At 42.4% G+C, this 14,967-nt stretch overlaps 1 protein-coding gene across 6 annotated transcripts in view; it reads left to right on the top strand.

Moving 5' to 3' along the window:
* Positions 1–3,210: 3,210 nt before the first annotated feature.
* LOC105463219 (NSE1 homolog, SMC5-SMC6 complex component) overlaps positions 3,211–14,967 on the top strand; it is a 48,356-nt gene continuing 36,599 nt past the window's right edge. The window contains exons 1-2 of one of the 6 annotated variants that reach the window (XM_011710183.3): positions 3,263–3,365; positions 14,765–14,815. In XM_011710183.3, coding sequence (XP_011708485.2) covers positions 14,809–14,815 — 7 coding nt within the window. In that variant the 5' untranslated portion in view covers positions 3,263–3,365; positions 14,765–14,808. The other 5 variants (XM_011710178.3, XM_071084286.1, XM_011710180.2 and 2 more) reach the window with 5 other exon arrangements.

Raw genomic sequence — 14,967 nt, 5'->3', positions numbered from 1 at the left:
AGCTCACTGCAACCTCTTCCTCCTTGGCTCAAGCTGTCCTCCCACCTCAGCCTCCTGAGTAGCTGGGACTACAGGCGATCGCCACCATGCCTGGCTAATTTTTTTTGTGTGTGTGTATATATATATATACACACAAATATACACACGTATATATATACACATATACACAAATATACATACCTATACACACACACACACACACACACACATATATATATATATATATATATATTTTTTTTTTTTTTTTGGAGAGATGGGGCCTCACCATGTTGGCCATGGCTGATGTCAAACTCCTGAGCTCAAGCCATCCTCCCAGCTTGGCCTCCCAAAGTGTTGGGATTACAGGAATGAGCCACCGTGCCCAGTCAAAGATCAAAAACCCCAAGTTTAAATATTGATAATCAATAGAAAATTTCACAAAACCGTGTAGGGCAAACAAAACACAAATGTTACTCCTTAGGGCTTTATTTCCCCACTTATTTGACTACCTGTTGGGCAGTTTATAAAGTACTTATTAGTGGTGTTAGTTCACACTTACTGAGGGCTTACAATGTGCCACAGACACTCTTCTAAGTAGTTTACATCTTCTCTTCCTTTAATCTTCAGAATAACACTATCAACAAAGTGCTATTATTAAACCTGCTTTATAAATGAGCAAACTGAGGCTGAGAACTTGAGTTCAGTCATCCCTTAGTATCTGTGAGGGATTGGTACCTCAGTCCCCATGGATACCAGAATTCTCGATGCTCAAGTCCCTTATATAAAATCAAAACTACCTTGGTAAAAAGCATAACTGAGAAAATTCTGATAGTGAAAGAGATCTGGCCTGACTCCATCTTGCTTCTAACTTCCAAGCTGTCCTTGATCATTCCTGGGCATAGGTTGAATTAATGTTGGAAAGAACTTAGTTCATAGTTTAACTTTGAAACAAAGGCAATAATAGTCCTTTCCCAAAACAAATCCCCTTCTTGCCTAGGGACGGGTCTGCCTTTGTAGACTAACAAATTAGCTAAAAGATTAGAAATTATGGTTTAGGAGGTCACGCAAGCTGGAGGCTGCAAGATTCTGACCCACCCCAAATCGCTTCTGGGAGTAACATCACTGTTCTAAAACCTAAAATCAGTGCTTGAGATATTTTGTAGAACCTGTGTTCTAACGCATCAGCTGACACCACCCAGCCCTGTAATCTGGCTCATCTGGTACTTTGGCCCTAACCCAGGAACTGACTCAGTGCAAGAGGACAGCTTTGACTCCTTTCCTCTCTAATCCGACCAATCAACACTCCCTAATCCCCAGTCCCCTACCCACCAAATTATCCTCGAAAACCCTGAATTTCCGGGGAGACTGATTTGAGTAATAATAAAACTGTGATCTCCTGTTCAGCCAGCTCTGTGTGAATTAAACTTTCTCTATTGCAATTCTCCTGTCTTGATAAATTGCTTCTGTCTAGGCAGCAGGCAAGGAGAACCCACTGGGCGCATACAAAATGGCAGAATATTTGCATATAACCTACGCAAATCCTCCAGTATATTGAAAGTCATCTTTAAATTACTTATACTACTTAATACAATGTAAATGCTATATAAGTAGTTGCTATGCTGTATTGCTTTCAGAATTTGTATTATTTTTATTTTTGTATTGTTATTTTTATTGTTTTTCCTCCACAAATATTATCCATCCGTAGATGGGGAACCTATAAACAGGGATGGCTTACTATACTTTGTCCTGTGTCTTGGAGATACTGAGTTTAAGGCCCAGGATTCTATGTTGACCATCCAGCTCCAAAGCTCAAGGTTTTAATCACCACACACTACTGCTTTCCCACTTGGCAGATGAAACTGAAGCCCAGAGAGGTTAAGAAGTTGTCCAACATCAGGCCGGGCGCGGTGGCTCACGCCTGTAATCCCAGCACTTTGGGAAGCAGAGGCGGGAGGATCACGAGGTCAGGAGATGGAGACCATTCTGGCTAACACGGTGAAACCCCATCTCTACTAAAAATACAAAAATTAGCCAGGCGTGGTGGTGGGCGCCCGTAGTCCCAGCTACTTGGGAGGCTGAGGCAGGAGAATGGCGTGTGCCTGGGAGGCGGAGCTTGCAGTGAGCCGAGATGGCGCCACTGCATTCCAGCCTGGGGGTCAGAGCGAGACTCCGTCTCAAAAAAAAAAAAAAAAAAAAAAAAAGGTTGTCCAAGATCACAGGGGTGGTGAGTGACCAAGCCTGTATTTGAGTTATCCTCACAGAGACAGACATTTGCAGGTAACCGCTGTTCTATATTAGTTACCTGTTTCCCTTGCTAGGCTGCATCCCTAGCTCTCAGACTAGGGATAGTATACAAACGTTTGGAAAATTAATGCCTTGAAGATTCAAAACAGTCTATTCACTTCCAAGAGTAATTTCACTTGCTTTCTCACAATCCCTAGGTAAGATAATAGTTAACATTTAGTCAGCACTCCCATGTGACACTTTTCAGTGGCTATGCTAAGCACCTAAATCTCACCAACACTATTTTGCAAGGACTAATATCCCCATTTAATGGAAGAGGAAACTGAGGCTCAATGACTTGCCCAAGCTTCTGTCAACCAGTAAGTGGCAGAGCCAGGATTCTAGCTCAGGCTGTATGACCACAGAGTCCACATTTTTCTTTTGTTTTTTATGAGACTAAGTCTTGCTCTGTCACCCAGGCTCGAGTGCTGTGATGCGATCTGGCTTACTGCAACCTCTGCCTCTCGGGTTCAAGCAATTCTCCTGCCTCAGCCTCCCGAGTAGCTGGGATTACAGGCACACACCACCACGCCCAGCTAATTTTTGTACTTTTAGTAGTGACGGGGGTTTCACCATGTTGGCAAAGTTGGTCTTGAACTCCTGAACTCAAGTGATCGGCCCGCCTTGGTCTCCCAAAGTGCTGGGCCTACAGGCATGAGCCACCGCGCCCGGCCAGAGTCCACATTTTTGACGACGAGGCCACACTGTCAGTTCCACAGATGGGGAAACTGAGGCCCGGGGCAGGGCACTACATTGTGCCGGCGGAATCGTGGCCAGTGGGGGAAGCACGGGCTGCGCGCCGATTCTTCCTCCTTGGTCAGGGAAGTCACTGAGGTGCAGGAGGCGGAGGGCGACAAGTGGAAGCCCCTTCCCATTATTAAGGATGGAGAGCGGCGCAGTAATTGAGATCTAACCCACGAGGCGGAAACACTAGGGAAACGGCGCAAACGGAAAACCGGAAGTGCGTCACCCAACGGACGGGCGAATTGTCTGCAGGCCACCAACGGGAACGCCGCGTTCGCGTTCGCCCCGCCCCAAAGGAAGAAGAGTCCGCCTTGCGACCGTATCCGCTAGCTCAGCGCGGGTTGCGCTTGGGCACCCTGGTGGGTAACGCGGCGCGCTAGGGGGTAGAGGGGAAAGAAGAGGGACTTCGAGGAAGGCGAGGGGAGGACGGAAGGTGGGGTGGGCGAGACAGGCAGTGGGGTCTGGCCCCGTGGTCTATCCTCGTGGGCTGTGGAACTCGGGGACGGGGGTCTTGGGGCTCCCCCTTCTTGATGGGGAAACTGAGGCCCAGAGAGGGGCCGCAGAAGGCAGCGGACTGGGATCTCCTCCCACAACACACACAAAGACATCTAAAAATCGTACTATTTAGTGAAAAATATTTTTAATCGTAATTACGATTTAACAGGTAAGGATACTTTTCATCGTAATAGGTGAAAAAGCAAAATATAAAATTCGATTCAAACTGTGATTACATCTATGGAAAACACAGCCTTCGCCGACCACCCTGTCTGTCCCGCCGCCCTCCGTGCGCCCCTCTGTTTTTGTGTACGGAGTTTCTCACTTTGTACAAGTCCGCAGCCGCTTGTGTTACAGCCCCGAGGCCAGATGCGTTTAAAATCGAGGATTTCTCGGACTTTGGAAAGGTAAAGTGCGTATGTTCTATGTTAGGTTTCACCCTCAGTGGGGGCTGGAGCAGCGGCTTGCAATCAAATACACGACCCTTTCCACAGCTAAAGATATGAAGATATGCATATATTATATTGACCGGGTCGCGGTGGCTCAGGCCTGTAATCCCAGCACTTTGGGAGGCTGAGGCGGGCGAATCACCTGAGGTCCGGAGTTCCAGACCAGCCTGGCTAACATGGTGAAACCCCGCCTGTACTAAAAATACAAAAAATTAGCCGGGCGTGGTGGCGCGTGCCTGTACTACCAGCTACTCGGGAGGCTGAGGCGGGAGGCTGAGGCAGGAGAATCACTTGAATGAGGGAGGCGAAGGTTGTAGTGAGTCAGGATCGCGCCACTTCACTCCAGTTGGGGCAACAAGAGCGAAACTCCGTCTGAAAAAAAAAAAGATATGCGTATATTTACACTGTTGGGATAAATAACCATGGATAGCCTCACCTTAAGTCAGGTCAAGTTCTCCAACGTAAGAAACAAGTTTTGGTATTCAGACTTTTTTTTTCCCCTGCATCCGATCATCCACTAGTATTCATACCTTTTTAGATTCGAGGGTTGCAGATGAGGGACCTGGATTGTAGCTGTTCTGTTCACTCACTTTTCTCACTCTCGCTGGATAAGAGAGTGTCTTTGAGAACAGGAACCGTGCTGTTGTATGGTCACGTCTCTCTCTGCCACCAACTCTTGTGTGTCACCTTGTGCCCTTTTAGTCTCAGTTTCCTCATCTGTAAGATGGGGTCAGTGATCCTTTGCTCATAAGGTGCTGGTTAGGGTTAAATGATGTCGTGCATGTGAAGCACAAGAATTGTGTTAGCACCTGCACGAATGGTATGACTGAGATTTACTTATTCCACAAACAGTTATATTTCAAAATTATTAAATTTAAATAAATTTATTATTAAATGAATTAAATGCATTAATTAATTAAAAGTATAGATGTATTTCTTAAAATGTGGGTGATAGGAATTTTAAAGATTTATATAATGCTTCAAAGCCTTAGAAAAGGTTTTCTTTAGTTGGTTTATCTGTATATCTGAACTCTTGAAACTTAAAGCTAAAATACTAGGATTTATCTGCAGGGTTGCAGAGAGATAATTCTGCCTTAAATTGTCTAAAACAAAAACAAAACAAGACAATATGTTATACATGGGATTAAAACCAATTTTTCTCCCAGTTTTTTTCCTTTTTTCTTTTGCTGCCCACATTGTGCCTTTATTTTATGAGCCCCATTTTTCTGGGCTTAGTTAAAAAAAAAAATTCAATTCTAAACGTTGAATTTAGGGAGTTTTTGTTCTTAAATAAAAAGGCATAGACTTAAAAAAAATAAATGTTTATCCAGGAAAATATATTGAAATCATGCTGCTGAGCCTCTATTTTCTTTGATGTTTTGGTTCGGTATTCTTTTATCATAAATTCTTAGCATTTAAAAATTTACTGATGTACATTTAAAGCCAATAAACTTTTAATTAATACAAATATATATATATATATATATTTTTTGTGATGGAGTCTCACCCTGTCACCCAGGCTGGAGTGCAGTGGCGCGATCTTGGCTCACTGCAACCTCCAGCTCCTGGGTTCAAGCGATTCTCCTGCCTCAGCCTCCTGAGCAGCTGGGATTACAGGCGTGCACCACCATGCCTGGCTAATTTTTGTATAAAATAGAATTATTTAAGTAGGTGATACATGTATGTCTATGGCTAATCCCACCATTCTCTCCACAGTCTCTTCTCATAGAGACAAGGGATACAATATGCATAAACAAACTTATGGTTGTCTTTCTTCCACTCCTACTTTCCCGCCCCTTTTCCACCAAATCATAGCATTCAATCGTATCTTGTTCTCATTCTCATTTACATTTATTTTGGCTGTTATTTAACATATTCACGTTACTTTTTTTTTTTTTTGTGGAGAGTGGATCTTGCTATGTTGCCTAGGCTGGTCCTAAAGTCCTGGTCTCAAGCAGTCCCCCCACCTTGACCTCCCAAAGTATTGAGATTACAGGTGTGAATCACCATGCCCGGCCCATCACATTTAAAAACATTGTATGTAACATACCTATACAATTGTGTGGAAGTATAAGTTTGAAGGACAAAAATGAAATGAACGCTCATGTACCTGCCACCAAGTTAAGAAATAGACATTTTCAGATCCCCAAACCCCCCACTGAATCCTTTCTTCCCTCCTCAAAGATAACTACCACTCTGAATATTGTGTTACTTGTTCCTTTGTTTTGCTTTGTAGTTTTTGCGATGTATGTTCGTATCTCTAATGAATATAATGTATGCTTTTGCTGAGTTCGATTTTATATGATAGGATCCTAAAATATATTTTGTGTGACTTGCTTCTTGCACTTAACGTTATCTTTTTGAGAAGCATGTGTGTTGATGTGAGGAGCTCTACTTTATCTTCATTGCTGATTTGAATTCTATGAGATAATTACATTGTTTTAATGTAGTTCTTCAGTTGGTAGTCATTTATACTGTTGCCAGACTTTTGTTATTACACGGTGCTTCTGTAAAAACATATTTCCTAGCGCAAAAGTGGAAGTTTCTGTAAGGTATATACCTAATAGATTTCTGGGGGTATGCAAATTTGCTAGTAATATCAACTGTTATCTGAAATGGTTACAGTAATTTATACTCAGCCTGGTGTGGTGGCTCACACCTGTAATCCCAGCACTTTGGTAGGCCAAGTTGGGTGGATCACTTGAGTCCAGTAGTATGAGACCAGCTGGGGCAACAGGTGAGACCCCATCTCTACAAAAAATACAAAAATTAGCTGGGCATGGTGGTGTGTGCCTGTAGTCACAGCTTCTAGGGGGGTCTGAGATCAGAGGATCGACTGAGCCCACAAGGTCAAGGCTGCGGTGAGCTATGACTGTGTCATTTCATTCCAGTCTGGGCAACAGAATGAGACCCTGTCTCAAAGAAAAAAAAAAAAGGAATTTATACTCTTCCTGCAACAGATGAAAAACAGATGAAAGTTTCAGCCTAAGCCTCAGACATTCTTTTAAAATTTTTGCCTATCTGGTGTTGGCTAAGACATTCCTTCACTGTGGTTTTAATAATCATTTATCTGATAACATTGAGATTGAGCATCTTTTTTCTGTATTTATTCATCATTTATGCATCCTCTTTTTGTAAAATTTCTGTTGCCCATTCCTCTTTCTTTTTTTTTTGAGACGGAGTCTCGCTCTGCCGCCCAGGCTGGAGTGCAGTGGCCGGATCTCAGCTCACTGCAAGCTCCGCCTCCCGGGTTCACGCCATTCCCCTGCCTCAGCCTCCGGAGTAGCTGGGACTACAGGCGCCCGCCACCGCGCCCGGCTAGTTTTTTGTATTTTTTAGTAGAGACGGGGTTTCACCGTGTTAGCCAGGATGGTCTCGATCTCCTGACCTCGTGATCCGCCCATCTCGGCCTCCCACAGTGCTGGGATTACAGGCTTGAGCCACCGCGCCTGGCCATTCCTCTTTCACAGTTGTCTTTCCCATGCTGATTTGTAGGAATTCCTTATATAGTCTGAATATGAATCTTTTGTATTATGTAGCTTATGTTTGTTTTAAATACCCTCCAGTTGTATCCCCTAACCCCCACCTTTCTGGTATTTTTGGTGAATACAGGCCCTTAACTTTAACAAAAGTCAAATTTATCAGTATATTCCTGTATCACCTGTAATTTTTGTATCTCTTAAAGAAATCTTTCCCTACCCTCAGGTGATAAATATATTCTGTATATTGTCTAAAAGTCTTATAGTATTTTTCCTTATTATGACCTTATCCCTTCAGAATTGATGTTTGTGTATAGTGTGAGGTAAGAATCAAATTTTACTCATTTTTTTCACATATGGATAACAAGTTTTCCTGGCACCTTTTATTGGAAAGTTTGCTTCCCTCCACCATCAAGTATCCATGTACATGTACCTTTCCGTTTCTGAATTCTCTGTTCTGTTCCATTGATTGGTCTTATTTGTCTGTCTCTGTACCATTACCACACTTGACTCGTTACTCTAGCTTTATAAGAAGTGCTTTTTTTTTGTTTTGGTGTGTTTTTAGACAGGGTCTCACTCTGTCACCCTGGCTGGAGTGCAGTGGTACAGTCATGACTCACTGTAGCCTCGACATCTCAAGCTGAAGCAGTCCTCCCACCTCAATATCACAGGTACCTGGGACTACAGGCATGTACCATCATGCCCAGCAAATGTTTTTTTAATTTTAATTTTTAGTAGAGACAGGGTTTCACCATATTGCCCAGACTGGTGTTGAACTCTGGGCTCATGCAGTCTGCCCACGTCAGCCTCCCAATGTGTTGGGATTACAGGCATGAGCCACCGCGCCCAGCCAATATGAGAAGTCTTTATAGCTGGTAGGACAAGTCCTCCTGCCTTTATCTTCTCCCAGGAATGTCTTTGCTGTTTTGCCTTTGTGTTTTCTATGTAAATTTTTAGAATCATCTTGTCAAATCACACACACAGGTACACAAAGCCTGTTGGGATTTTGATTGCAATTGCATTGATTCAATTGCATTGGGTCAATTTAGTTTTTAAAGTGATTGCTGTCAACATTTCATTTTTCCCTATGATGTTTGCTGCAGGTTTTTTTGTAGATGTCACTTAGTAGATAAAATGTTGTCTTCGATTCCAAATTTGTTTTTGGTGTAGATACATGTTGAATTTTATCAATTGTATATTCTGCATCATTAAGATGATCATATGCTTTTTTAAAAAAACTTAGGTTTGGCAGTACATATGAAGGTTTATTAGACAGGTAAACTCACATCATAGGAGTTTGTTGTACAGCTTTTTTAATCACCCAGGAATTAAGCTCAATACCCAATAGTTATATTTTCTGCCCTTCCTCCTCCTCTCACCCTCCACCCTCAAATAGACCCCAGTGTCTGTTGTTTCCTTCTTTGTGTTCATAAGTTTTCATCATTTAACTCCCACTTATAAATGAGAACATGTGGTATTTGGTTTTCTCTTCCTGTGTTAGCTTGCAGAGGATAATAGTCTCCAGTTTCATCCATGTTCCCGCAAAAGACATCATCTCATTCTTCCTTATGGCTATGTCGTGTTCCATGGTGTATATGGACCACATTTTCTTTATCCAGTCTGTGATTGATGGGCATTTAGGTTGATTCCGTGTCTTTGCTTCTGTGAATAGGGCTGCAGTGAACATTCCCGTGCATGTGTCTTTATGGTAGAATATTTCTATTCCTCTGCTATATACCCAGTAATGGGGTTGTTGGGTCAAATGGTAGTTCTCCTTTTAGCTCTTTGAGGAATCGCCACACTGCTTTCTTAACAATTTACACTCCCACCAACAGTGTATAAGTTTCCCTTTTCTCTGCAACCTTGCCAGCATCTGTTATTTTTTGACATTTTGATAATAGCCATTCTGATTGATGTGAGATCTCAGTGTGGTTTTGATTTGCATTTCTCTAACGATCAGTGATACTGAACTTTTTTTTCATATGCTTGTTGGCTGCATGTATGTCTTCTTTTGAAAAGTGTCCGTTCATGTCCTTTGCCCAGTTTTTAATGGGGTTGATTTTCTCTTGTAAATAGTTTGCAAATATTTTCTCCCATTTTGTAGGTTGTCTGTTTACTCGGTTGATAGCTTCTTTTGCTGTGCAGAAGCTCGTATGTGTAATGAGATCCCACTTGTCAATTTCTGCTTTTGTTGTGATTGCTTTTGGTGTCTTTGTCCTGAGATCTTTGCCGGTTCTATGTCCAGGATGGTATTGCCTAGGTTGTCTTCCAGGCATTTTGTAGTTTTAGGTCTTACATTTAAGTATTTAATCCATCTTGAGTTGATTCCTGTATGTGCTGTAAGGATGGGGTCCAGCCTCAGTCTTCACATATGGCTAGCCACTTATCCCAGCACCATTTATTGAATAGGGAGACTTTTCCCCATTGCTTGTTTTTGTCATCTTTGTCAAGGATCAGGTGGTCGTAGGTGTGTGGCCTTATTTTTGGGCTCTCTATTCTGTTCTGTTGGTGTATGTGCCTGTTTTTCTACCAGCACCATGCTGTTTAGCCCTGTAGTATAGTTTGAAGTTAGGTAACGTGATGCCTCCAGCTTTGTTCTTTTTGCTTAGGATTGCTTCGGCTGTTCAGGCTCTGTTTTGGTTCCATTGTGATTATTTATTTATTTATTTATTTTTGAGATGGAGTCTCACTCTGTTGCTCAGGCTGGAGTCCAATGGCATGATCTTGGCTCACTGCAACCTCTGCCTTCCAGGTTCCAGTGATTCTCCTGCCTCAGCTTCCTGAGTAACTGGGATTACAGGCGCGCACCACCATGCCCAACTAATTTTTATATTTTTGGTAGTGACGGGGTTTCACCATGTTGGCCAGGCTAGCCTCTTAGCTGCTAACCTCAGGTGATCTGCCCGCCACGGCCTCCCAAAGTGCTGCGATTACAGGCGTGAGCCACCGCGCTCCGCCCTGTGTGAATTTTAAAATGCTTTTTTCTTTATTAATATGGTGACTCACATTGATTGATTTTTAGATGTTAAACCATTACTGGAATAAACCTAAGTGATGATATGTCGTGCCTTTTACATATCTGGATTAAGTTTGTTAGCATTTTGCTTAGGACATACTGCAGCTGTGTTCATAAAAGATACTGGCTTGTAATTTTCCTTTCTTTTGAAATCCTTGTTAGGTTTCAGGGCCAAATTAGGTTAGCCTTATCAGATGGGCTGGGGAGGGTTTGCTTTTTTTCTGGCTCTGAGATTGTGTAACATTTGAAATGATTTGTTTTTAGAATATTTGGTAGAACTTCTTGATAAAGTCATTGGGACCTGAAGTTTTCTTTGTGAGAAGATGGATTTTCTATAAAATGTCGTTAATGGTTATAGGAGTGTTTAGGTTTTCAGATAATTCATTCATTAGTTTTGAATAAATTTCCTATGACTTTTTACATAGTTAAATTTCAGGTTAATTATTATAAATTATTAATGATATTTTTAAGTATCTTAATTGCAGATATTTGTCTCACCTGCAGTTAATTTCCCTTTTTTTTCAAATATTGTTTATAAGTTTTAGCTCTTGCAAAATCTTGTTGGTAGTTTTTCACTTTTTTAATGTTTTTTCAAAGAATAATTTTGGTTTTGTTGACCTTAGATATATGCTTATTTTCAGTCTTTATTAATTTCTGCCCTTTATTATTTTCTTTTTTTCTTTTTTTTTTTTTCTTTGAGACTGTTGCCCAGGCTGGAGTGCAGTGGCGCGATCTCAGCTCACTGCAAGCTCCGCCTCCCGGGTTGACGCCGTTCTCATGCCTCAGCCTCCGGAGTAGCTGGGACTACAGGCGCCTGCCACCTCGCCCGGCTAGTTTTTTGTATTTTTAGTAGGGACGGGTTAGCCGGGATGGTCTTGATCTCCTGACCTCGTGATCCACCCGCCTCCGCCTTCCAAAGTGCTGGGATTACAGGCGTGAGCCACCGCTCCCGGCCTTATTATTTTCTTATTTTACCTTTCTTTGGATTTAATTTGCAGTTCTTTTTATAGCTTCTTTTTGTTGTTGTTGTTGTTTTTGTTTTGTTTTGTTTTTTGAGACTGAGTCTTGCTTTGTCGCCCAGGCTGGAGTGCAGTGGCACCATCTCAGCTCCCTGCAACCTCTGCCTGCCGCGTTCCAGCGATTCTCAAGCCTGGGCCTCCTGAGTAGCTGGGACTATCGGCACGTGCCACCACACCTGGCTAATTTTTGTATTTTTAGTACAGACGGGGTTTCACCATGTTGGCCAGGCTGGTCTCCACCTCCTGACCTCAAGTGATTCACCTGCCTTGGCCTCTCAGAGTGCTAGGATTATAGGTGTGAGCCACCATGACCAGCGCCCTCAACCTTTTTTTTTTTTGAGACAAGGTCTCACGCTGTTGCCCAGCCTGGAGTGCAGTGGTGTGATCACGGTTCACTGCAGCCTTGACCTCCCTGGCTCAAGCAATCTTCCCGCCTCAGCCTCCTAAATAGCTGGGAATATGGAGGTGTGCCACCATGCCTGGCTGATTTTTGTATTTTTTGTAGAGATGGGGTTTTGCCATGTTGCTCAAGCTGGTTTTGAACTCCTCGGCTCACTGTGCCCAGCCTATAAGGAACTCTTATAGAGGTAGATTTTATTCATTATTAATTTGATAAGGTTTTAAATCTGGTGTAAGCTGGAACATTTAGTCTATTTTTATTCATTGTTATTACTAATCTAGTTGGATTATTTCTCCTGACTTACTTTTTTTGTGTGTGTTTGTTTTTCCTATCCTGGTTTTTCCTTTCCTTTGTTGCCACCTTTAGGGTTAAGTGATCATTTTTTCTCATTACATTATTCCTCTTTACCATTTGGAAATTATATACATTATTTGTTTTTTTAAAAGTTGTTACTCTAGAAATTGTAAAATGCAAGTGTAAAATTTATTAATGTCCAGATTCTACTCCTGACCATCACAAGGCTATTAGGACACTAATCCCAGTGATAGCTCACCTCCCATTTATGTTATTATTTTTGTGTGTTTAGTTTTTTAAAAACCTCATTCTTTTTACTGTGGTATTAAAAACTTTTTTAAAAGATAGAAGCATTTCTTCTGATTTTTACTGTTTTATACAGTTAACTTGGATTTAACCACATATTTACCAACTTTTTTTGCTCTTGATTCTGCCCTGCATTTTAGACCTTCCAGCATGTATCCCTTTCTTTCTTCCTGAACTATATGCTTTGGAATTTCCTTAGGGAGCATCTGCTGGTGACTTGCTCTTTCAGTTTTTCGTTGTTTGGAAATGTTTTTGTCTTACCCTCAGTCTTTAGCTGGTTGTAGAATTCTCTGTTGAGACACCCCTCCCGGCATAGAAGATGTGTTTCCACTGTGACCGGCTTCCATTGTTGCCATTGTGATAGCAGCCGGCCGTCTACTTGTTGCTCTTTAGAAGTCATCTTTTTCCTTGATTGCGTTTAATCTCTGGTATTATGTTCTTTTACTAGGATGTACCTAGGTGGATATTTTAGAGTTTATTCTGCTTGAGATTTGATGGGATCACGATGGCCGTGATTCAAATCATTTGTCCCCACTACCAAGCCTCAGTGATACCTCATCCCCTTTCATAGGATCCCTTCAGGAGACTGCTTTCTGGACTCTTTGCCTCCCATTTCTTTCCTCTACACCTCCATGATGCCAAAGGGGATAATCTTCCTAAAACACAGCTAGGCAACGCTGTTGTCCTGCTTTGAGACCCTTAGTTTGTAGAGATCCTTTGTTTGCAGGATACAAGTCCATTTTTTTAGCCTGGCACATTCTATCCCTGTGCCCAGAGCAACCACTGGCAAATACAGGGGTGCCAAGTACATCGACATGGAATGGCCCTAGTGATAGGAAATAAAGTTGATGACTGGCTGGATTTGAGGTTTAGGGAGAGGAGGACCAGAGTTTGATGCGCAGGTGTGTGGTATGATTGTGTGGACTGCACCGTCCACACCAGATGATTTGCAAAGAAAAGGACTTAGGAGTGGAAAGGGGCTAAGGAGGTGGAAGGAGAGGATGAGTCTAATGTAGGCTTTGTTGAGGTGCAGATTTGGTGAGATGGAGGATGTTTTTCTAGCAGGCAGTTGAAGGAACTGGTTATGAGATGGTGCATTTTCCCAGCCCTGAGGTCCAGTTGAGGATACTGTTAAAGAACAGCACTGGCCAGGCCCTGTGGCTCATACCTGTCATCCCAGCCCTTTGAGAGGCTGAGGCAGGTGGATCGCCTGAGGTCAGGAGTTCGAGACCAGCCTGGCCAACATGGTGAAATTTGTCTCTACTAAAAATACGAAAATTAGCCAGGCACGGTGGTGGGCGCCTGTAGTGCCAGCTACTTGGGAGGCTGAGGCAGGAGAATCACTGGAACCCGGGAGGCAGAGGTTGTAGTGAGCCGAGATCATGCCACTGCACTCCAGCCTGGGCAACAGAGCGAGACTTCATCTCAGATTTAAAAAAAGAACAAAAGAACAGTAATTAGCAGTTTTGTGTATCTCTTATGTGCCAGGTGCTTGGCAAGCCTTTGGTATTTGTGATTCATTTAGGCTTCCTCTGCCTTTAAGATAGCTACTAGTTTCCCTGTTTTAGAGATGAAAAGACTGGGCCTTAGGGAGGCTGAGCATTGTTAGCTAAAAATGTTTGCGTGCTGTATTTGCCCAAGGCACCAGTGAACTTCTTGTCAGATCATGGTATCACCTAAAATGAATGTAAACACCTCAGGATTCCAGAACCCACTGCAGTCAGAACATCCAGGAAAGGGTTTGGGAATCTGTATTGTTAATATACACATTAGGAAATTCTTAGGATCGGGCAGGTCTGGGACTTTCTGGTCTCAGTGCTTCCTGTTTAGTTCCAAATCCACATTCTTAGCCCCTGCAGTGCGTGCTCCATGGCGGTAGCCAGCGTTTTGATCAGGGCTTGTGGAAAACTTTTATTAGCTGTGATCTTTGTGGCTTGCGGAAAGATCCCATTTTATTAGCAAGCAGGAGATTTAAAAAATAGCCTGAAGTCCTACCATGATAGTTGTTTTATTAGTGATTTGAGGAAACTAACATTTATTACGTGTTTATTAGCAGTTCTCTCAGTAGTGAATTTGATTATAATTTTATGGTGAAAAAACGGGTCCTCTGCTAAATTTCTCCAAGGCCATAGATCTGGTAAAAGGCTCAGCCAAGGGTTAGACCCAGAATTGCCTAATAGTAAAAATAGCTCACACTTATTTAGTGCTTACTATTTTATCAGGCTATTACATGTATTAACCCATCTAATCTTCATAGCAATTCTGCAGAGAACATTTCTATCATTATTCCCACTTTACAGATCAGAAACCGAAGCACCGTGGGGACTAATTTGCTCAATTTCACATGCCTAGTAAGTAAGTGGGAGAGCCAGGCCCTGAATCCCGGCATTCTAGCTGCAGAATCCACACCTCTTATCACTGCCCAGTCCTGATTTGCTGTGACTCGTGTTCTTCTTCTCACCTTTGTAGTAATCAGCATGAAGAATGACTTTAAAATGATAGC

Source organism: Macaca nemestrina, chromosome 18 (assembly GCF_043159975.1).
Source record: "Macaca nemestrina isolate mMacNem1 chromosome 18, mMacNem.hap1, whole genome shotgun sequence".
Taxonomy (NCBI): domain Eukaryota; kingdom Metazoa; phylum Chordata; class Mammalia; order Primates; family Cercopithecidae; genus Macaca; species Macaca nemestrina.
The sequence above is the reverse complement of the archived record's forward strand: the minus strand, read 5'-3'. Positions and strand labels throughout refer to the sequence as shown.